The following is a 23,006-nucleotide window of genomic DNA, read 5'->3' on the forward strand; positions in this document are numbered from 1 at the left end:
CCTCTGTCACCCGTTTCTACAACTCTGGGTCCTCCGTTCAGCTGCAGCCTGAGCAGCACAGTCTGGGGCCGGGGTGGGGAGACGGGGTCGTGCAAAGTGGCAAGGGCAGGACCCCCTCGGGCCGTCCCCCAGCAGATCCAGGTGTCCAGAGGTGAGGCAGGGCCGGGGCGGGGGAGGGCGCGCAGGCTGCAGGCAGGGCGAGACGCGGGCGCGCACCCCAGTCACTCTGCAAGTGGGCGCGCCAGGTTGGCCAGGACCTTGGCCTGGTCCACGGCGTCCAGCAGGTTCTTGGCATCCACAGCCAGGGCGTGGGAGGCCGTAAGCATCTGGCGCTTGCACTCTTCGCTCAGGGACGTCACTGCGTTTTGCTGGGCCAGCCGCATCTTGTTGATGAGCTCGGCCAGGTCCTTGTTGAGCAGTTTCTGGGTCCCCTCGATCTGGAGGGTGTGAGCACAGGGGAGGCTGGAGCCGGCGGGGCTGCCGAGGCCAAGCTCAGTGTAGAGGGGAGGCTGCCGGGGCCTCCGGGGCCTCCGGGGAAGGCAGCGGCTGGCAGCCCGAAGGAGCCAGGACACTCACCTCTGTCCGTGAGGGAGGCGGCAGGGAGGGCAGGAGGTCGTCCACGCTCCCGATGAGCTTCCGCAGGGTCATGCCCACGTTCTGGGGAGGGGACGGGCTGCGACTGTCACCTCTTGCTTTTCAAGAGCCACGTTTCCCTTCTCCCGGGACTGTACCTGCCTTCTGGGTTACCTGGCTGGAAATTCCCTTTGCCCGCCTTGATTTAAAGGGGCCCTCCCTGGGCAGATGGGGGGTGGGGGGGGAGCTGGGCCCTCCTGCTTCCATCCGAGGCCAGTGGGGCCGCCTCTGGTCCCCGTGCCCGCCGCCCGCACTCACCTTCACCACCCCCACGTACTCCTCGGGCGGCCGCTGCGTGAGCTCGTTCTTGAGCTCCAGCACTGCCCGCACCAGCTCCATGACGTTGAGGTACACCAGGTCGTCCGTCCGGTCCAGGTTAGCCGTGGGCTGGATGGACTGGCGCGGGAGAAGCAGATTCCAGGGTGAGGCATGGCAGGGGACGCTACCATTCCTTCTGGGCAGGCACCACCGTGCCAGCGCAGCTCAGCGGGAGACCCTTCTCTGGAGTGGCAGTGGCCTGAGCCGGTGCCTCCTCCCTCCTGCGTTTCGAGCCAGCGGCAGGTGCCGGGGCCTTAAACTACTGGCTGCCCCCTCTAGGGCAAACGAAGCATCGCCCGGGCAAGGGCAGGTGGCAGCCGGGCCCCCCAGATGACTCTAGCAGGCAGCCCAGGCTGGGAACCAGGCCGTAGACCAGGCGACTGCAGGAGGCAGGGGACAAGCTCGAGCCAGGACGGGGGCCCTCGCCCACCCGTAGGTGTGCTCTTTCCGCCGGGGTTGCGGTCACAAGAGACTGGGCGTCCCCTGGACTTTGTGGGTGAGCTCACGGCCTTCGGCAAAGCACCTGACATCGGATGGATTCTCTGTAGACCTCTGAGTCCCGCAGTTCCCAGGCCTCAGTCTCGGGGGTCCCTGGCTCAAGCTTATCAGCAGCTTCGGCAGAGCCGGTCCTTACCTGTGCGCCCAGCCTCGGTGGCTTCTGGGGGGGCCCCGTGAACTCCGCTGCGAGGGGGAGACAGAGTGAGTGGGGGGTGCTCAGCAGCCCGGCCCTTCCCTCCCCGTCATGCACGCTGAGCCCCAGCCAGCCCCCCCCCCACTACCAGGAGACAAGCGCTGGGGCCCCTTGTTCAGAAAGAGAAAGCCCAAGTCACGGTTGCGGGGAGGTAGAGGGAAGACAGGGGGTTCCTCCCTGTGCCCGCTTCCTGCCTGGCACACTCTGGCCTCCATGACCGCAAGGAAGGGCCTCAGGTGGCTGCGCAGCCCCCGCCCCCGGGAGAGGTGAGCCCGGCTGCTCTCCTGTGCTCCCTGGGCCTGGGCTTCCACATGTCCAACAAGAGACCCCAGACGGGACCGTGCGCCGGGGGCGGGCGCAAGCCCCGCGGTGTCACCGGGCCTAAGTCCCTGAACCGCCCTGAGCCTCCGTCCATGCTGCGGGAGCGCCTGCGCCAAGTCAGCCCGTCTCGCCAGCCCGTGGCGCCTGCCGGGCTGTGTGGGGTCTCGTGGCCGCTGTCACGGTCAGCGCCCCGTCGGCGGCCCCTCCCCTGGGATGAAGATGAGGAATGGAGTCCGCCGGCTCCTCCCGGCCCAGCCTGGGCAGGGGCTTCTGGAGAGACGCCTGCCCACCCTCCTCTTCACCCCAGGGCCCCGAAGGTGAGCCTCCGCGGGAGAGGCAGGTGGAGCTGCTTTATTCCCTTAGGCATCCCCAGCTGAGTGGGAGGCAGCTGGGAGGACCAGCAACTCCTCCAAGTAAGTGCAGGGGGGAGACAGGCTGAGGCGGCCCGGACCCCGCAGCAGAGAGAGGGGAGGGGCCCTGGCAGGGTGAGCGGCCGGAGTGGGGGCGCAGATAAGGGGTAGATCTCAACTCCCCAAACTAAGCCTCTCTGCGTGGTCCCACTTGAGACGGGCAAACTCGCAGGCCAGCCCGCAGCCGCAGATGAGCAGGGGGCCCACACCGGCGTCGCGTGCAGAGTCCGTGGGGTACTCACTGTAACCGGCCTCCTTCTCTGGGGTCTGGGAGGATGGAAGGAGAGGGCAGGTCACAAATGCAGCTCCGGGGGCAGCTCCCACCCTCTCCGACCTGCTCCCCACTCCTTAACTGTGGATTTAGAGGTCCTAGCCCCAGGGGGCGCTCCTGACCCAGAGAGACTGGGGCTGGGGGTGCCTTTGTCAGAGGCTGCCGCCCTCATGCTGGCCAAAGGGCTGCCAGGGTGCCGAGCACGGGAGCGCTCGGGGAAGGAGGCTGGAGGAGATGAGTGAAGGGAGGAGACTGGCCCCCCGACAGGAAAGGGGCAGGCCTAGGTCTGGAGCTGGGGCCCCAAGTTTGCCCAAGCCCCACCCCCGCCCCGATCCCGGGGTCCTTACACCAAAGCAGAGACCCGCGACTTACCAGCGGGGACTTGTCGTTCATGTAAACCATGGGGTCCTAGAGAGGAGGCAACCAAAGTAAAGGACTCAGGATTCTGGAACAGAAAGCCCTGAAAATGCGCGGGGAGTAGCCCCTCGAGTTGGCAAACAGGGAGCTGAGTGGGGAGGCAGCCGAAGGCATTGACAGCACAGCTTGGCCATCTCTCCCGCCCCCTGTCATTGAAACTGTTCAGTAGCGCTGCCTGCAGAGACAGTTCCCTGGGCCCCCACCCCTGGCTCACCAAGGACTTCTCCTCCTGCCTGAGCCACTGGTAATCCTCCACCATCTGCTTCTGCTGCTTGTCCAGGATCTGCCGCATCTTGGCCCTCTCGGCCTCCCACAGCTGCTGGGCCTCCTCGCGGCTGCTGGGCCGGATGAAGTCCTCCTCCTGGGCGGCAGCAGGAGAGGAGAGGATGCCATGAACCGCGTCCTGACCTCCCTTGGGGGTGGGGGGGGTTGGTCCTGTGAAGAGCCCTGGAGGGCCACCAGCCTCACAGCTGCTCTTATCTGGGAAGTTGTTCTCAAATCCACAGGCACGTGTGCACGGCCTGATCAGGACTCCGCCTGGCCACATGCCTATGCCGTGTGTGACCAACCCCGGGACACACTCGTTAACATGCTTTGGAGTGGACCCATGGCACGAGCTGTCAGAACAGTTTTACTTTCGAATGACTGCCCCGGTATTATTTTCTCAGTTGGCATTTCTCAGGGTTGCCGTCACTTAATAAATTTAGGATGGCAAAGCCGGGCCCCCCAGGGAAGCGCTGGGTGTTGGTCTCCTTCGTCCTGCGCCCTGCGGCAGCCCCTCTGGAAGTTTTGAGAAGTAAAGCTGTCCCACGGTGTGGGGCCTGGGCGAAGGAGCATGTGCCCGGCAGTGCCTTTTGACTGAAACATACCCTTAATTAAGACAACAGCTATTTAGACGTATCTCACCAAGCTTGAAAGAAACGCATGCACTCAGAGATAAAGTGAAGAACAAAACGTAAAGAAATACAGTGCTGTAGACATTCAATAACTGCTTCTCCCCTTGCTTTGCACTTACTCATGGCTGTATCTGTTATTTCTTAATCTGTTATTCAAACAAAAGGTGTTGCATCTCTTCTTATTACTGCCTCAGCCCTGCACCGGGTTCATGCTCATATTTATGTGCTCAATCACTTTAAACGGTTTTGCTTTTGGCTGCTGCACACGATCGCATGGCCTCCTGGACTCACGAGTGTCGCTGGCGTTATTACTGGCGGCAGAGGGCCCGCAGAGTGCCAGGGCTGGGACCTTTCGGTGGCGTCCAGGTCAGCAGAGCCCCACGTTCCTTTCCTTTCAATGATCCATTTACATACCAGTTGCTCGCACAAAATGCTCTCTACTTTATTCTCCATCTACCTTAGTGAGTCATAATCTCTGATGAGCCTCTAAAAAGATTTCCCCACTAATTCTCTAAAACACACTTGAATATAGCCATGCAGCTTATGTAGTTTAAAATAGTCACAATGGGGTGTTTTTCAGTGCTCATTAAGCTTCAATTGCTGCTCTCAGTTTCTCACAAGCTTCCCCCTCATGAGTTAGACTTCTTGCTGAAAGATTCTCTGCTCAACCATCTGCTCAACCACTTTTATTAAGCAACTACTATGTGGCAACACAGGGCCAGGAGACCAGGAGTGGTAGAATAGGCAGTTCCCTGTTCTCTGTGAGCTAAGTGAACAAGAGCAAGTTGGGGGTCCTCAGCCTTGGTGCTATTGGTATTTAGGGCCTGATGATTCTTTACTGGGGGAGATTTCCTATCCATTGTACAATGCTTAGCAGCAGCCGCGGCTTCCATTCTAGATGCCCAGATACTTTCACACCTCCCCTGTCATAGCAAAAATGCCTCTAGTCATCACCCAATGTCCCCTCAAAATCACCTCATTTGAGAGGTGCTCAGCTATACCTTATTTTAAGAAAAAAAATCCAAGCGTAAGAGTATTTTATAATTATAAGCTTCATAAAAATAGAATAAGATAGGGGCCTCCCTGGTGGCACAAGGGCTTAAGCACCACACAGCGAAGCAATCTGCAGCCTCTGCAGCATGAGTTCGATCCATGGCTGGCCAGGGAGCTACCCACATGGCGAGGCAGACCTCGTCTGTCTTGCCTGCTGCTCCCCTTTTCTGTGTATTTCAGTCAGCCTGCCTGTTCTGCTCCCCACTCTGTCTCTGGTGAATCCTCTCACCCCCTGCATCTCTGGCTTGTACCCAGCTCTTTTATGCATAAATAAATAAATCTTTAAAAAAATAGAATAAAATATATTTTTGTTTTATTTATGTGTTTGGAGGTTCGTGCTCCAAAATGGAGGCATTTTAACACTAGAAACAGCCCCAGTTGAATGTCACCACCTATAAACAGTGGCATGGCCACTTGAGGCGACTGACCAATGGGCATCAAACATTCTGAATAAAGAGCTAGGACTTGCCATGTCTGAGGAAAATGTATGGACTGAAGACTGAATATGTCAAAGGAGTTACTGGGACCAAGGAAATACTGCCATGTTGTACGTGCTTAAAGAAGGCCCTGACTACTCAGGTGCCTCAGATGCCCTAGGCCTGGTCACCCTCACGCTCAGTGTCTTAACACAAATGGGCAGATTTGTTCCCGTGCCTTCCAATTTAATAGTAAAACTCAAGGACAAAATGAGATTAAAAAATTTACTTGGAGTAAGCCTCTTACAGGGTTTACTTGTCTGAAATGTATCTCAGTGATTCTTAGCAGGCAACTGCTAGACACTCTTAAAAGGAATCAGGTCCTCGTGGTGTTTTAAAATGACTCTCAAAGCTGTGTCACCTTCTGTCACTTGGCCACCCCCATCCTGCCAGCCTGTTTCCTTGTTCCACACGCACCTTCCTCGTTCCAGTCAAACAGCCCCCACACCTGCCCTCTCGCTTCCCATCACTCAATCTTGGCTCTAACTTGCCTCTACCTCTCCCACCCCCGCATCTGAGTTTCTTCCTGTCCAAACCTTTCCCATCCTCTGAGGCCCAGCTGAATAAAAAAAAAAAAGCTGGAATTTAGAGTTGTTACCCCTCTGAAATCCACTGCACCTTTGCTGCATCTGTCTCTGCCATTCACCCCTCCTGGCTTGCGTTACAGGTAAATGTGCACCTGGCCTGTTCCTTCTGGCAGACGGTAAGCTCCCTGAAGGCAGAACTAACCGGTTCTCTTTTCAGCATTGAGGACAGCGCCCAGCCAGCCTCGAGGTTATTGAGCAAATTTTATGATTATTTTAAACCTCATTTGTGAGGTCTTCAAGAGAGAGACTGAAGCCATCCTGACTCTGGGATGGCAACCCACAGACTCCCAGGTGAGTCAGGCAAGAATTAGTCAGTAGAAAAATTGTTTTGGTCGGAAAACTATCTCTGATTTTTGTTAAAGGCTTTCAAATACTTTGCAGGGAGCCTATTCCACCTTTTCAGTCTTCTGTATGGAAGAGGCCTTCACAGTGCTTCTGATAAATATATACACCACAAAATGGAGTTTATGTCTTCAGCTTTTTTTTGGTTTATTTAAAGAAATGCTCATTATGTTCTTTTAGGCAGACTTTCCTTCTGGCAAGTATTTCTAAGCCCCTGCCACAAAAGGTCTTTTTCCCTCCTGCAGTCTGTCTTTATGGAACTGAACTAAGTCCTGATGGGGAAGCAGGGCTCAGACAAAGGCAAAGTCACCCCTCAAATGTGCAAAATAGCTTCTTTTGAAAAGGACACAATTTAAAGCAAAACTCACTAAAATTCAATTAATTATGAATAAAGAGTCAAAGGCAGGGGGGTGGAGGAGCAGAACACTGCCTAAATTATAGTGCATGCTCAAAAGTGCAGTTTTATTATTGTTAAATATATGCTAGGATCTAAATTGGTTAAATTAATATGAAAGAGAAAAATGAGAAAGGTCAGGGGAAAATTTATTCCCCCACAATAGGTCATGCTCCTACAATCCTAGGGTGTATCTTACTCATTTCAGAGTCTTACTGAATTAAGAATAATGCACAGACCAGAGCAATGCACTGTATCGGGTTTTCTGAGTCTACTGTGGTAAACATGTAGCTCTCCCCCAAATTCGAGTCCTGTATACTGAGTCTGAAGTACCATGAACATATACAGAGTATACAGAATGCGTAGAGTCTAAATAATAAGGATTGTAGTGTGTTTTGTCATAATATCAGGAGTCAGTTTAGTAAAACAGATCACGTGTTTGTAGTAACTGACCACAGGGGTTATTTGTATTGAAGGGGATGAGTGGACACCTTGTTACAAGCAAAAACGCCTTAAAAGAAAACAAGGACTCACATCTGGAAGCTATTTCATTGACATACTCAGGGCAGCTGATGACAAAGAGGTGACCGGGGAGGGTACCTTAACCTCCATGGCCCCCCAAGCTCCCTCCCATACAGCAACTTGTACAGAAGCAGCAGGTGCGGCAGTCACAAGGAAGCACTTCCCTTGACTGAGGAGAGATTTAGCAACTGCAACAATTAGGCAAGAATGGCAGAGTGGAGCCAAACCTCCCAGCATCTCTGGGCTTGGCTGCCTCTGTCCATGTGCCCCCACAGGACACCTGGGGCTCAGGAAAGGCGAAGCGGTCACATCCTTCAGCACTATGGACAGGGGCAGCTCCAGAGCCAGCCAGAGTCCTGGGAGCAGGGGAGCAGAGCTGGCTGGAGCCCCATCCTGATGTGTTTGCACAGGAAAGGACATTGTGGAACCCCTTGGTGTCCTGGCTGGTGCATGCAAGCAGAGAGGACACCTTGTGAGCCTGAGGACATGGGGTTCCTGGTGTCCCCGGTCACCTCCCTCCAGCAGCTTCCTCGGTCCAGGCGGGGACCCAGCATGCAGAGTCCTCTTACCCGCATGCTGTGGCGCTTGAAGACATTGTGCCGGTGGAGAGGCGGGGTGTGCAGCGAATTTACAGGAGATGGATACTCCATAGGGCTGGTGAGCGTAGGTGAGCTGGCACACAGGCCCTCGGGGACCTATTCAGGAGAAGCAAAGAAGCACCAGGCACGGAGACAAGACCAGAAGGTGGACAATTAGCTGCTACAAACACGAGCACAAAGAAACGATACATGAGCACTGCGGGAGAAACAGCACTTGGTCTCTGGGAGCTGACAAAGAGCGTGGTGTAGGCGTGGGGCTGGAGACACATATGGCACTCGGCTAGGAGCTGGCACTGCTCCTGGGGCTTAGGAACAGGCATTCCCCCAACATGATGCTCTGCATGGTGGGGGCGGGGGGCACGTGGTACTGCCCTACAGAGAACACTTCTTCCTCAGGGTCTTCAGGGAAGAGCTGTCCTGCACAGATTTATGTCGTCGTCGAGTTACAAACGGACAGGTGTGGTTAGCCCACAGATCTGTGTGTGCACATAAATATTATTTGCTGATTATTTTAAACACCATAAAAAGGTATGTTTCTCTTGAGGGACATGGCTTCTGTCTCCTGCACCCACATGTCAACATGTGAAGCTGTACTTCTGGAATTATATAATCATGTAAACAAAGGGTGAATCAAAAAATAAAAAGATGTATCTGTTAGTTCCGGCCGGGCTGTTCTGACACAGGGCGCTTCCTTGGGGAGACAGGGACGGCCAGGAACACAACCTTTCTGTAAAAATTACCAAGCAAAGAGGCATGTTTCTGTAGGTCGAGAGGTTCTGTGATCAAACAGAGTTCTGAGCTCAGGCCAGGCTCCCAGGGACTGAGATGCAGGACACAGACACGGGACAGAGTGGATCTGGGACAGGGCTGGGGGGCTCCGGAGGAGACCCGCTTTCTCCTCGCTGCCCAGGCTGGCCTGGGCAGAGCTTCTGAGGGAGCCCCATGGAACAGTTGTTTTGTCTGGGGCCCATCAACTGAGCCCAAGTCCTGGGGTTCCTTCTCCAGAGGCTCTGCTCAGGGCAGGAGTCCGGGGAGTGGGGAGCCTCGCACACAGGCGGGAGCTGGCGGCGGGCACACGCAACAGCAAATGCTTGGACAGATGGCAGGGCTGGCTGGGGCAGGACTTCGCTGAGGATGCTAGTGGAACTGCTTTTGGTTCTGTGATCACCGAGCACTCTGAGTTCAAATTCTTTTGTTTTTTTGGTACCAAGGAGGAGCTGATGCCAGGCCATGTCCGACACCCAACAGGTGACACCTGCTGCCCAGAGCGTCAGAAGGGAGCTCTGGGAAGACGGAGGCCTCGTGACACCCGGCCGCGCGCTTACCTGGAACTGCAGCTTGGGCGCCAGCAGGTTGGTTTGTGGAGGGGGCCTGTACTTGGGCCGGCTGGGCTGGAGAGAGAAGCCAGAGGTGAGCCGCCCTGTCTCTCCGGGGGCGAGGGCGGCTCACCCCGGGGATCTCGGGTGAGAGGGGCTTGTTTGGAAGGGAGGTGAGAGAGGGACAAAGCATCGCTCAGATCTTTCGCATCCACATGTCAAGCATCAGCCGCTGTGGAGTGAGGGGAAGCCTCACTGCCCTCCTGGGGGCTACTGCTAATTGGAGGGTCCCCGGTCTGTGCGTGGCTTCCCTAGATGTGGGGGCACCTGCCAGATCAGCAGCGAGTCATAGAAGTAGGTGATGGGGGCTCGTGGGAAAGATGGCAACTGGGCTGGGTCCAGGCGAGGGGGTGGTGAGAAAGGGCCCTGGGCCAGGCGTCTGTGCCCTGATGGTGTGGGGGCCCCTCCACCCAAGGTCGAAGCTCTAACCTCCAGTGAGATGGTATTTGGGGGTGAGTCCCTTGGGAGATAATGAGGTTTAGGTGAGGTCATGAAGGCAGAGCCCCTGGGATGGGATTAGTGTCCTTATAAGAAGAGACCCCAGGGTTCTTGCTCCCACCCCGGTGAGGACACAGGAGGAGGTTTCCCCACAAGCCAGAAAGAGGCCTTTTCCGGCCCCGACTGCTGATAATTTGACGCGGGACTCCCCAGCCTCTGGAACCCTGTGGCCTAAGTCACCCAGTCTCTGGGGTGACTGTGGCAGCCCAAGCTGACTGTCCCTCAACGCCCGCTGACATATGGCTGCCAAGTCCGGAGCTGCCACAGGGGACATGCACACGGAGGCTGGGCCTCAGAGGCCGAGGCCATTCAACCCCCCACCCCCGGCTCATGTGCTTTCAGGGGGATTTATTTTTCCCTAAAAAATACCCCCCCAAAACTTCCCGCCTTTCAAGGGACACATCCCCAAGGGGGATTCCCTGTCCAAAAGACCTCAAAAGGTGCGTGCTCTCTTGCCAGCGCTGAGGTGATGGGGAGCAGCTCGGGCTGGTGAATGGCTGGGGCAGGCTGAGAAGGCCGAGGGGCGATGCCCACCCGTGGGGGGGGGGCTGGTTTACTCTGTCTGGCCGGAGTATGCCAGGAGGGACCCGGCCCCGGTGTGGTTCACGGGCCCACAGCACAGGGCTTACCTTGGGTGGCGGCTCCTGGTAGACTATGGGCTCCAAGATTTTGGGAGGTCGGTAGCGAGTATTCCTTTCCTGCTCTATGGCGATGTCTTTCTCCATCTGATAAATGTCACTGCTCAGGAGTCAGGTCAGAGACGGAGAGAAACAAGGTCAACAATGCTCCCCGGAGTGCCTCCCTCCACTCACGGGGGCTCCGGGGGCCCACAGAAGGACCGCGATGCCTTCCTCTGCAGAGCGACCTGGGGAGACCCTCCAAGACAGAGCTTCTCAAGTAATGCCTTCCAAATACTTTTCTTCTGGAACACTCTGGCTTCTCAAATCTCCCTTATGGATGAATCTAGAATGAGCCGGGAGTGTCAAGAGGCATTTTAAGCAGGAGCCTCCCAGGTGGGACTGGTGCCCCTTCCTCTACAAACAAGTGCAGAATCACTGCACTGCCTGCCCGGGCCTCCCCGAACTGTGGGATCTCCCTGCAAGGCAGTTTCCAGGAGCTATTTTTTCCCCCTAAAAATGCCAATATGTTGATTACAATGCTTAGGGTTAAGCACGATTCCCTAAAGCAGGGTCAACTGTGGTCCACAAGTCACCCCACCCCCCCGGCTATTTTGTATTGCTCCAAACTAAAAAAAGCTTCTGTTTTTAACAATTGGAAAAAAAAAAAAAAGACATGCAGAAAGCACATGAAATTCCAGTCCCAGGGTTCACATATGAAGTCACCGGAAGCAGCTGCACCCCTTCATTCACTCCTCACACCAGCTCCACTTGCTCTCGCAAGGCTGGGTGCTTTCAACAGAGACCACGAGACCTGCAGAGCCCCCCATCTTTCCTACCTGGCCCCACTGGGGAAAGGTTTGCTGATTCCTGCCCTAAGGGACGGAGTGACCGCGGAAGCAGGGGACCTTCTGAACACCCTGAGCAGGAACCGCCCATACCCAGGGGAGGGTGGCCCCAGGAAGACCCTCAGGCCCTGCCCCCCATTAGAGATGTGAGGCAGCCCCAGTGTCTGTCTGCACAGCTGAAGCCATTCCCTTTGCTGCTGTCCAGCAGCCTGAGCAGAGGCAGCAGGAGGCCGAAGGCGCCTCAGGGAGCAGGGGGCGGCCCCCGGCCAGACTTCTGCAGGGCACAGACAGGGGCGCCCAGGGGCGCTGCTCAGTCTTTCTGCTCAAACCTAAGAGACGCTGCACAAGGCACAAGGCCTGTGCTGAGCCTGAGGGAGGCGGGGCCGGGGGGGGGGCAGACTCATCCCTGGCTGTGAACGTGGACTCGACGCTGTGGCCAGCAGACAGAGAACCTGGGCCTGCCGGGAGGAAGGCTCATCTCGCTTGGGCACAGGCTCTGACCCGGCCAGGAGAGGGGGCCTGCAAGTCCCCCCCCCCCCCATCACCGCCGCGGGGTCCCAGCTCTGCACCTGAATCTTCTCATCCACAGCTGGAAGAAGACGCGGGCACACCTTGGTTGGGGGTGTGCAATGGGAGCGTCTTGGTGCCTCTGGGGAGGTCCCTGTGCCCCCACTCCCGGCTACGGGGGCGTCTAGCCCTCCAGAGGCCCCACCCAGCCCCGCCGCAGGCTCACCTGAGGCTGCACACGAGCTCGGTGAAGCGGGGCCGCTCGCTGGGGTCATAGTCCCAGCAGCGGGTCATGAGGGTGTAGAGGATGGGCGGGCAGAGGTCGGGCTTGGGCAGCCGGTCCCCCTTCTCCAGCACCCCGATGACGTCCTTGTTCTCCAGCCAGAAGAAGGGCTGCTTCCCGAAGCTCAGGATCTCCCACATGCACACGGCTGAGGCAGGGGGAGCAGGCTCAGGATGTGTGCGGGGCGGGGGGGGGGGGGTGTGTCTGGCCGGAGAGCCCCCGCCCCAGGGAACACGGTGGCCTTTGACTTGGGTCCTGCCGGGAGGAGCCCCGGGGTCCTCCTGCTGCCCCTCCCGCACCCCTGGGGGCTTGCCCTCCACGGAGATCTTCCCGGGGGCCCTGAGGTCTCCCCAGCCCCTGCCACCTGGAGCAGTCAGGGTCCGTGGGGTGAGGGGCGGCCCCAGGAGGCAGGGGGGAGCCTCTGTCGGGACGCGGGGGTGCGTGGCAGCCCAGGACCAATGCTTGCTGCCGCGGGACTACGGGCAACCCCTGCAGGCCTGAGCCTCAGTCTCCCTTTGTGGAGAGGGTTGAACCGTGGTGATGGCCAGGAGGAGACCTTCCCGGCCCGGCTGGGGGCCTGCGCGCTGCGCTCTGGGGGTGCGTCCTTCCATGCCCAGTTCTGTCCCCACCACCCCTGTGCCTCTTCTCAGAGTAAGCTCGAGTTTGCCTTTGAGGGGCCCTCCGGGGTGTCCTCACATTAGTCCCGGGGCTGGTGGGTGGGGTGCGTGTCACAAGAGCCTTTCCAGAAAGACTGACCGACACTGGCCGGGTTGGCCCTGAGTCCGTGGCGCCCCCCCGCCCCGGCCTCCACTGGCCTCCCCGGGGGCCTAAGCAGAACTGAACCCGGCACTGGGAGGCGTGGGGGTCCAGACCCCGCTCCCCGTGGCCCCTCTCAGCCCGAACACCGAAGAGGTGAGCATCAGACCCTCTTCCCATCCCCAAGCTCCACGCACCGAACATCCAGACGTCGCTGGCCGTGGTGAAGCGGCGGAAGTTGATGGACTCAGGGGACATCCACTTGATGGGGAGGCGCGTCACGGAGGCTGGGGGCGGGGAGGTCACAGGAGGTGGTCAGGGGAGAAAGCGCAGCGATGCAGCCGCTTCCCCGGAGACCCACGGACCCGCGGGCCCCGGGCCACGGGAGCCTTCCCTGGGGCGCCATCCTCAGGGCCGCGGGGTCCCCCCTCACCCTTGTAATACTCCTCGTCCTCAATGTAGCGGGAGAGGCCGAAGTCCCCCAGCTTCACGCACTCCGAGGAGGCCACCAGGATGTTCCGGACGGCGATGTCCCTGGAAGAAGGACGCGAGGGCAGGGGTGAGGGGACGCTTCAGGAAGACAGACAGACAGACAGATGGAGTCGCTGCGCTTGCCCGTTCCCCTCTGCAGACGGGCCAGCCGGAGCAGCCGGGCGGGCGAGGGGAGCAGGCAAGCCCCGGGCGAGCAGGGGCATTTCCGGCGCCCAGGGAGGTGGGCCGGGCGCTGCGAGCTGCGGGCAGACGCCTGGACCTGTGAGTCCACGTCGCTACTCCGAGGCCCGAGGGGGACACGGGAGCCGAGAGGGGCTCAGGTTGTCCTGACCGCGGGTCCCCACCGCCTGCGCCCCCCGGCGGGGTCAGGCCCGCGGGCCCCACCTGTGCACGCAGTTGACGCTCTCCAGGTAGGCCATGGCCTTGCAGATCTGCAGCGAGTACAGGACCAGCGTGAGCACCTTCAGGGAGTTCTTGTTCCTCTCCAGGTAGTGGCCCAGCTGCGGGGGGCGAGGGGGGAAGCCGTCAGGACCCTGCACGGCCTCAGCGGGGAGCGGGGGGCTAGGTTGGGGGTTACAGCCTCAGGGGGCTGGGGGCCATGTGGGGAGGTACGGCCTCAGCATCGGGGTGGGGGGCTCCGGCGCAGCCGTCCTTCCCTGGGCGGGGGGTGGGGGACCCGGGTGCCCCCGCAGGCCCCCCTACAGTTGCTATCTGGGTTGTTCCCCCGAACCCGGAGGACAGGGGTCAGGCGCTCCCCTGAACACCCCGGAGGCCCCTCACGGGGCCTCTGCTCACCTCCCCGTGGGGGTACAGCTCCATGATGATCCAGGTGGGCTCCTCCTCGATGATGCCGAGCAGCTTCACGATGTGCGGGTGGTCGAGGTGCTTCATGATCACTGACGGGGCGAGGGGGGTGCTAAGGTCACCGGCGGCTCGGCCGGGATGGGGTGGGCCGGGTGTGAACCCCTCCCGAGGTGGGTCCTGGCGCTGTCCACACCCCCTCCCGCCCGGCGGGCCCATGTGGTCTCAGGGTGCTTCCCGGGCCCGCGGGACACGGACCTGCCTCGCTCATGAACTTCTCCTTGTTGTCCAGGGTGCAGTCCCTCTTGCAGGTCTTCACGGCCACGTTGATCTTCTCCCCTTTCTGCAACAAGAGTGAGCTCAGGGCCCCTGGACCAGCCGGGCCAGAGAGTGTGTCCTCCCGGGCAGCACGGCACCCCCAGCCCAGCGGCCACGGTGACAGGCGGTCAGCGTTTGTCAGGACGGGAAAGGGCTTGGAGAGCAAATAATTCAGACGGGAACTCCGAGGCCAGGGGCCAAGTGACCCCCAAATCACAGGGCGGAGCCGTGCCCAGCCATCACCAGGGCCCCTCCCTCTTCGTTGCTGGTTTTGCCTTTTTACCGCCCTTCTCTCGGCTGTGCCCTGGCCCAGGTCTGCCGGGATCACAGCCACTAAGGCAGGGCTTGCAACCCCACGGGCACCCCAGATGAACCTTGGCCTCAGACATCACCCTGCTATTTTCTTGGAACCCTGCTCTTCTCGTCTCCCCACTTGTCAGCCACCCCTCTAGATCTGGCCCTGACGGCTGGCCTCGTCCGAGGCGATGCTCCTTGGCATCACCCCCCGCTTCTCGTAAACTCTGCAAACGCCTGTGGCGCAGGCCTACCATGCAGCTGCACCCCAGCCCCAGAACATCCACCTCCTCTCTCTCCCCACACAGAAGCAGAAGAGCAGGGCCAGGGAGGAGACTGCAACTCACGTGATTCGTGTAGACGCCTTCGTAAACCTCCCCAAAAAAGCCTTCACCAAGAATCCGGTTCAGAACCACGTCTTCCCGGGCGACGCTGTAGTGGGTGCCTGCACGGACGGAGGGGCAGGCTGTCCCGAGGGCCGGCACCCGCCCCTGCAGGGCCTGCCAGGCTCTGCCCCTCCGTGCAGATGTTACCAGACCCACCAACAATCCCTGCATCGAGACCCAGGGGCTGCGCTAGGGAAGGGGTTCTAGAAAGCTCCATTGTCTCAGACCCAGAGAAGAGCCACTGTTGTGCCCTCCAAAGCCTGGTTTCCATGTCTACGTCCGAGGCCCCCCCATACTGCAGGCACACGGGCAGTCAACAGGGTGGGGGGAGAGAATGACTCGGCTTTCAGGTGGAAGATGCCTCAGGGTGTCCCTGTCTGCGAAGACGAAAGGCGGAGAGTCCCCGTGGTACCCGGGTGTCTGCACCACACCTCCGGGCCTGGCCTGGGCGACCTACCTCCCGGCTGCCGCAGGGTCTCATCGGGGATCTCCATGTAGATGTCCGACTCTGCAGCGACAGACACAGGACACGGGGGCAGGATGCCCTCAGCGGGCACACCAGCAACCAGTGTGTGGCTCCTGCTTGGAGTCTGGGGCACCAGGCCGGCCTCATGGGGTGGGGGCCAGGCAAGGACTGGCCTCCAGAGTGGCCACAGAGCCCAGGGCAGCCCGGCTTGACTGCGCTTGACCTCTTTCCCTTTCCTGGAAATGGACAATTCTAGGAACATTGCTAAGACTGGATGGAATAATACCTGGTCCGTATTTAACATCGTTATGAACTGAATATTTTGTACCCTCCCATTCCTGTGCTGAAGCCCTGATCCCCAACATGAGGATACCAAGAGGCGGGGCCTGTGGGAAGTGATGGGGTTCAGATGAGCACGTGAGGGTGCACCCCGGGGGTGGAATACGTGTGCTTGTGAGAAGAGAAGGAACCAGAGCTCCCCCCGCAGCCCCACCCCTGCCCGCCAACACCCACAAGAAGGCGAAGGCGGCCACCTGGGCCCTGGCTGGCAGGCTCCCCTGGAGAGAAGGTAACGCCTGCTGCTTGAGGCCATCCCTGAGCTTGCGCCAGGGCAGCCTGAGTTGACCCAGGTAAATGCAGCTCAGAGCTGCTGCTCTCACAGGGAGTAGCGTGCAAAGCCTTCACTGGGAAGCCGCTGGGGAAGGTGGACTTTCTGTGACTTTGAGGGATCCTGGTGACGTCACGGGAGCGGGCGGAGGGGCAGCTCACCTATGCTGCAGCTTTCCGACAGCGGTGGTCTGCCAGGCTCCAGACTCCTGCAGGGGCGACGGCAAGGGACCCCAGTGAGCCCCTGGGTGGCGGCGCTCCCTGGCAGCCTCTCCACCCCCTCCTATGCTCCCGGGCAAGTGCTCCCCAGGCAGGTGCATGCTCATCCTCCTTCCCTCTGCCCGGGGAAGCAGCCCCTGCTGATGGCAAGGACCCGGGAGCGAGGCCCAGGCTGGCAGGGGCAGGCGGGGTGGGGCAGTAGCCGCCCCCACCCTAAGGTGATGCCAGGTGGCTCTGGGACTTAGCAGCATCCCGGCCAGAATTCACCGGAGAAATTTACTGGTGAAAACAGCCACTGTGAAACGCTGGGCTTCCAGAAGCCTCTCTCCCCTGGGAGTCGGGAGCCAGAAACCATGGGGGTGGAGGCTCCTGATTTGTTCTGCCTTCTGGGCAGACACAGGCTGAGCAACGGCCCGGCCCACTGTACTCACAGCACAGGGATCTGGGGCAGGCTGTTCCGCTTCTCACCATCTGGGGAGAGGGGAGAAGAGGGGGGCTGGAGCCGGGACACTGGGTCCCGGTGGACGTCTGACCCTGCCGTGCGCCCACCCGCCCTGGCCTGCTGTCTGACGTGGCAGTGGAAGCTGGGTGGGCCTTTGCCTCAATTGGATTCCTCTTCGCGTAAAAATGATTCAACTTCCTCCGGCCACTGTGCACTTGTGCCCGCCCTGACTCTGGACTCCTGACCCCACCCCAGATACCACTGTGCCAGCAATAGCTGGATCGCCCTGGAGCTGCAAGGGCCTCTCTCCAGAGGTCGGCCCACGCCGCCCCTGACAGCAGGCAGGGGCAGAAGGATGGGCAGGGCCTGTGCCGAGGACCCAGGATGGAATCACAGGCGGCATCAGGGGCCCGGACAGACACCCACCCACCCTTCTAGAGCCTCTTCGTTCACACATTGGTCTGCGGCTTCTCTGCTCTGCCCTTGGGGGTTGGCGCAGCCCCTGCACGCTGCTCCTGATGGGGCGGGTTACCTTTCATCAGACCCGTGCTCTTCCTGGGATGCAGGATGAGAGAGCCTTTGTTCTCCCCCTGCAGCCGGCAGTACCCGTCTATGAGGTCAGCCATGTTCTCGGCCTCTGCCAGAGAGGAGGTTTTGATGGACAAGGACTGCAGACAAGAGACCAGCCACGTATGAGACCCCAGAGCCTTGGCTGGAGTCTACCCCATAGGACCTTGTGGCAGGAGCAGGGCCCTGCCTCCGGCTCCTGGAATCCATCCAACCTCTCCAGGGAGGCTTGGCTTGCAACCCCCCAGGCCATCAGGGGGTGCTTTTCCCAGCCACCCCCTTCCCTCCACCTCATCCCCTTGACCACACTAAACTAGCTGATTTTGGTTTCTGAGAGCAAGGCCTGTGTGTGCAGGGTGCCTGGCAGGTGCTCAACAAGCAAGAACAGAACAGGAAAGGGATGAGGAAGGGGTCAGGTCCCAACAGGAGAAAGGAGACCTAGCACCTGGGGTGCATTCTTGAGTTCTGGTCACCTTTATCTGCCCTTTCTTGATATTTTGTACACAGCGTTGTTTCCTGACTTATGCTCCCTATAATTTATCCCTGTCCAAGAACCAAGGGAAGTTTTCCTAACAAGATCCCAGAAACCAGGGCACCCTGCTCGCCTGGATCAGGCTGGTCAGGCACAAACTCCTAACCTGCAGCTGTGGCCCCAGTGTCAGGGCCACTCACCTGGGGGGCACCCTCAATGCCCAGCTGCAGTATGGCCTGGCCCTCCTCCAGCGCCAGGCACATGATGGACTTGATCTGCTTGAACTCAGCCAGACACGTGGGCTGTGGGGGAAAAGGCGACCCTTGAAACCACCCTGCTCTTATGATCAGGCCATGGGGGTTGGTCATTATGGGGGCAAAGGAAAAACTGGGAGTCTATTGAGGGAAGGAAGAGAAAACCAAAGACTATTAAGGCTGGAAGGATCATCTCATCCAAGGCTCTCACTTGGCAGAAGAGAAGGTGAGTCTGGAGAGAGCCAAGACTTGCCCAAGGTCACCGGCCAAGTGGGTGGTAGAGCGGGCCCTGGACCCCAGTCCTAGGACTCCTGGGGAAGCCTGACAATGCCACGGAGAGCAAATGCTGTCTCTGAGCCAGATGAGCAGCAACAGCACCCTCTTCCCCTCTCTCCTGCCCCGCACACCCACCACCTCTGCACAGGGCCTAGTCACGGGGAAGGAAAGTGCCAGCTGCCCCGAGAGCTGCTATCCCCAAACCCTCTCCAGCCACTCGTGCCAAGGCCCTGCTGTCAGCAATGGGGCAGGCGGGGTGGGAGGCTGAGGAAATGGCCTGAACTGGCAGGGGGGCTGACTCCATCTCTCTCTACCTTTGCATCCTGGCTTGTCAGCTGGCGGATGCCCTTGGGGCCGATGACCAGGTCCACGGTGATGTTCCACCCTTGCTGAAAGCAGAGAGGAGGCTGTTGCCCCAGCCTGGCCAGCCCCATAGTTCAGAAGTCAGAACAACAGCTCTCCAAGCCAGACGCCGTCTCTCGGGCCTTCCAGCTCCTTCTACCCTAACCCCCACACGGATCACCTACCGCCAACACCCTGCCCACCCCCAGCGCAGGCCTAGATTTTAGCCCCTTCTGCAGGTGCCGGCGGACAGCAGTTGATTTTAGGGCGCAATCTCGGGCCCACTGCCCGAGAACCTACCAGCCAACACAGCCCTCCCCCACGTGGCCTGGGAGGCGCCACGGCCCGGAGGGGCAGGTCAAGGGGCATGGCATTACAATGAGTTCACAGCGGTAGGTCTCCTGGTCGATCTTGGCGAAGCCCGCCAGGGTGTTGAAGAACTTCATGACGCACTCCTCCTCCCGCAGCGAGGCGTACTGCTGGAAGGTCTGCTGGATCATCTTGCGGAACTGCTTGGGCTGGAGGGGCACATGGCAGCGCTCAGCAGGGACTGCCCCCCACCCCCACCGCTCGGATCCCTTCCGGGGGCTTCTTGGGAAGCCCGCAGCCGCTGGGAGACCGTCCCTTGGCCTCTGCCCTGGGCAGAGCCACCTGCCAGGTCACCTAAAGGGCACGCCTGCCATTTCAGGGAGGCTTGCCTGGCAGGGGAGGCGGGCAGGGGAGGTGGCACGCACAGAGCTCAGGATGCAAAGCTAACTGGCCTCGGATGTGGCAGCTAGAGCCAGGCTTCCGGGCGCCCAGCTCCAGAAAGGGTGCTTCTCACGGGCCCAGGCCGGGGGTCCCAGCACAGATGCCTGCCTGCCTGAGTAGCCCCAGCCCTGTCCTGCTAGCTCCAGCCCGGGGGCCAGCACATGGGGGCTTCAAGCTGGGCCCTCACCCACTGGGGTCTCTACCTTCAAGTTCTCCTGCATCTGCTTTGGGAAGAACACGTCCAGACCCACGTCCTTCCTGAAAGAAGGGGAGCAAAAGCACCTCTGACTCCGGTCATTCCAGCCCAGGACTCTGGTCAGTCGCGGGAGAGGGCAGGAGGGCGGGAGCTGGCCCTGCTGGGCTGGGGTCAGGGATGAGCGGAGGCGGGTGAGGCGGGGAAGCAGGGCCGGGACCTGGGGAGGCTGGGAGGAAGGGCGGTGCCAGGACTTACTCCAGGTACTCGAAGTTGGACTTCTTGTCGAGGGCATTGTAGGGCATGTCCTTGAAGAAGCGTCTGGAGAGAGAAAGGTCACAGAGAGGCAGGTGGCTGCAGCACCAGCTCATCAGAGCCGGCCGCCCAAACCCACACGTTGCCTAGAAGGCCCCTCCCATGACCCCAGATGTGGGACCCACCAGGAAGGGAAGTGAGGAGAGCAAGAAATTGGGTATTTAGAATCGGGTGTTTACAATGGTGTAAAGGGAAAACCACCAATTTAATTCCTAGAAGACCCAAGTTGTGGGTTCTGGGTGCCCAGCTGTGGGCTGCCCAGTTGTCGGGCAGAGGAGGAAGGTGGGGGTGCTGTCTGTGCTCACGGGAACGAATGTTCTCAAACACAAACGACACTGAAGGCCGACCCTCGGCCCAGGGCCCCACTCCACCTTCAGGCTCCGGATTCCCTTTGTGGTCCCACGCCCCGCCCTCCCCACCTCGGGATAGCGCCCGCGTGGGGCTCTGGCCACTGAAACGATGACGGGATGCAGGAGACTGGAATACTTGAGAATTTATGGACCAGAAAGAGAAAATAAAAATAATTCATAATCCCACCAGCAGGGGACACCTATTCATTTTTACATAAATATATATATTCTTGAAATCTCTCCCTTCAAATGTGTGTTTTGATGGAGATTTTCATGCATTATTTATTTATAGCCATTGCTATCTGAGTAGAGACTAAATAGTCAGTGTCCCCGAGTGCCCTCCTGCTTCCCGCCTGCTTAGTAATTTGTAATTTCTTCAACGGCTGTAGACATTGTCTCACTCTTGAGCTTAAATTAGAGTCACCCAGTGTTTCTTTAACTCTGGTGTCCTTATACATGTCTGGGAACTTGTCCAGGATCAACTGATATTGTATCAATTTTGTGCTCCTGATATCATAAGGAGAGAGAGGCAAAGAACTTGTGGTTCAAAAGCAATGAACTGCGATAATTCACTGTGTTTTGAAAAGAGCGAGGCCAGGCCCGCACCGCATGCTTCAGTCCCAAACACTTATGGTAGATGCAGTGAAGGCGCGCGTGTGAACAGGAACACCACACCAAACCAAGAGAAAAATCTTTCCCTCTGGGATGACTTGTTTCAAAGCGCAGTGGAGGGAAAGCAAAAGAGAAAATGTCTCGTATAAAATCCCTCTTACAGAAGCAAGAATGAATGCATACATTAAAATGAGTATTAAGGAGTGACAATAGTTAATAGTGGCCCAGAAGGAATTGTTGAATTAGACTGTTTCCATATTGAAATGAATTTCTAGCCTCTTTCCAACAAATGATGCAAGGATACAAAGTTTTAAAATGTACTTCAAGAAAATTGGGTTAGAAAGAAATCAGGCAACGAGATAAATGAGAAAGAACATGGCAAGCCTGTGGTTTGGGGTTGGTTGTCCTGGCAGCCAGAGTATGGATAGAAGACCTCGCTAAGCGCTTAATTCATCAAATGAAACATTTACCATGGAAGGTGGATTTTACTCATTAAAAGTTTATAAAGTCTCACATTGAAAGGAAGCCAATACTCTCAAGATGCATTTTACTGAAAAATAAGGAGCCGATTTCATGTTCTTTTTCCTCCTCTCGCATTGTCAATAAACACCAAGGGTATAAGTTTCAATACCAGGCAGAGAGCAAACGCGAGAATCTGGGGGCCTGATACTCAGAGGCCTGACATGTGACCTCCATTGGCCCAACTCAGTGGTTCTCAGCCAGAGGCAATTTTGCACACACGCCCCCAGTCTGGAATACCTGACTGTCACACCTGGCTGGGAGGAAGATGGACCCAGCAGCTTCTAGTGGGGAGAGGCCAGGACGCTGCCAATGAGCCTACATGCCAGGACAGCCCCACAACAAAGACGCATCAGCACCAAAGGTCCCTATTGCTGAGCTTGGGGAGCCCAGAAAGTCAGAGGCAAGCAAAGACACGAGGGAATCAGGGTCTGAGCGTGGCCCTAATCCCATTCCCACCAGATGCCCCACAGCGGCACAAAGGCTGCCTGAGAAGGAATATTCTAGCTGGTTGAGAGCAGGTTGCCCTTGGAAACCAGACAGCGGGAGGCAGGGGCCGCAGTCAGCTACAGGTCGGGGGATGCAGATCTGGCTTCCCCATGGAAGCTCACGCTCCTCCTGTGTCACTGGGGATCCCCGTGGAGGAGCCCACGTGACTTCTGCTTGCTCAGTGCGGCAACTCAGGGCTTGCTGAGCCAGAAAACTTTCCTTTACCTGCACACCCTCCACCTGCACGGCGAACCTCCAGGCCAGCCCGTTGAGAGCTCCTTACAGGCAGCGTGTGCCGCTGCTCCCGCTGGGTCGAACGAGCTGGGAAGTGTGCTTCCAGGAGCTGACCAAACTGACTTGCTGTGCGCTATACTTAAGTCTAATTTCTGCCAGGGGAGAGGGTTTTAGATCTTTCACAGTTAAATATGTACGAACAGCAGAACAGTAAGTCCCCACTTAATGTCATGGATAGTTTTTTTTGAAATTGCAACATCCAGTGAAGCACCATGTTAATATAATGAACCAATCCAGATTCTCCAATAATGAACATCAATTTGTTCAATGTCCCTGGAATTGTTTTTTCCTATCAATGTTACAACGAAATGACACTGTGTTCTCTCTCATCTTGTGCCAAGTGAAGGCAGCACCGATCTGACTTGGAGGATATGGAGGATTTATCCCCCTGGCGGGCCAGCCTCTTAGGGCCTGCAGCAACGTGGCCCTGGGGAGGTCCAGGCAGGGCAGGGCAGGGGGTGGGCACGAGGAAAGGAGGGCTCGGGGAGGGACAAACCCTGGTCCTGGCTCCCAGGAAGAGCCGTGGCCTCAGGAGCGCTTATCTGGATGCTTGATTGGCAAGCGCAGTGGTTTTCTATGAATGTATGCGGCACGCAGGTAACACTGTCGGCTGATTTCCTAAAGCTTCCAGAATAGTGTGCCAGGCCGAAGAAGGCAACCAGGAGAGTATGCCAAACTGAGGGGATGCATCACCCTCAGAGGAGTAGGGTCTGCTTCCCGGCCCAGATGGCAGA

The 23,006-nt window shown here is 58.3% G+C and overlaps 1 protein-coding gene across 2 annotated transcripts in view; it reads right to left on the reverse strand.

Moving 5' to 3' along the window:
- Window positions 1–221: 221 nt before the first annotated feature.
- PTK2B (protein tyrosine kinase 2 beta) overlaps window positions 222–23,006 on the reverse strand; it is a gene marked incomplete at both ends in the record, with an annotated part of 47,621 nt that continues 24,836 nt past the window's right edge. The window contains 26 exons of one of the 2 annotated variants that reach the window (XM_084232551.1): window positions 222–437; window positions 577–657; window positions 892–1,029; window positions 1,586–1,632; window positions 2,616–2,640; window positions 3,017–3,052; window positions 3,276–3,422; window positions 7,901–8,026; window positions 9,256–9,321; window positions 10,434–10,542; window positions 12,003–12,207; window positions 13,013–13,102; window positions 13,249–13,349; window positions 13,692–13,807; window positions 14,103–14,203; window positions 14,367–14,451; window positions 15,068–15,165; window positions 15,564–15,614; window positions 16,341–16,387; window positions 16,829–16,868; window positions 17,372–17,507; window positions 18,079–18,180; window positions 18,723–18,797; window positions 19,128–19,268; window positions 19,704–19,758; window positions 19,952–20,014. In XM_084232551.1, coding sequence (XP_084088677.1) covers window positions 222–437; window positions 577–657; window positions 892–1,029; window positions 1,586–1,632; window positions 2,616–2,640; window positions 3,017–3,052; window positions 3,276–3,422; window positions 7,901–8,026; window positions 9,256–9,321; window positions 10,434–10,542; window positions 12,003–12,207; window positions 13,013–13,102; window positions 13,249–13,349; window positions 13,692–13,807; window positions 14,103–14,203; window positions 14,367–14,451; window positions 15,068–15,165; window positions 15,564–15,614; window positions 16,341–16,387; window positions 16,829–16,868; window positions 17,372–17,507; window positions 18,079–18,180; window positions 18,723–18,797; window positions 19,128–19,268; window positions 19,704–19,758; window positions 19,952–20,014 — 2,497 coding nt within the window. The remainder of the gene's footprint in view (window positions 438–576; window positions 658–891; window positions 1,030–1,585; window positions 1,633–2,615; window positions 2,641–3,016; window positions 3,053–3,275; window positions 3,423–7,900; window positions 8,027–9,255; window positions 9,322–10,433; window positions 10,543–12,002; window positions 12,208–13,012; window positions 13,103–13,248; window positions 13,350–13,691; window positions 13,808–14,102; window positions 14,204–14,366; window positions 14,452–15,067; window positions 15,166–15,563; window positions 15,615–16,340; window positions 16,388–16,828; window positions 16,869–17,371; window positions 17,508–18,078; window positions 18,181–18,722; window positions 18,798–19,127; window positions 19,269–19,703; window positions 19,759–19,951; window positions 20,015–23,006) is intronic. The other variant, XM_084232552.1, reaches the window with a different exon arrangement.

Source organism: Talpa europaea (assembly GCF_964194135.1).
Source record: "Talpa europaea genome assembly, chromosome: 4".
NCBI lineage: Eukaryota > Metazoa > Chordata > Mammalia > Eulipotyphla > Talpidae > Talpa > Talpa europaea.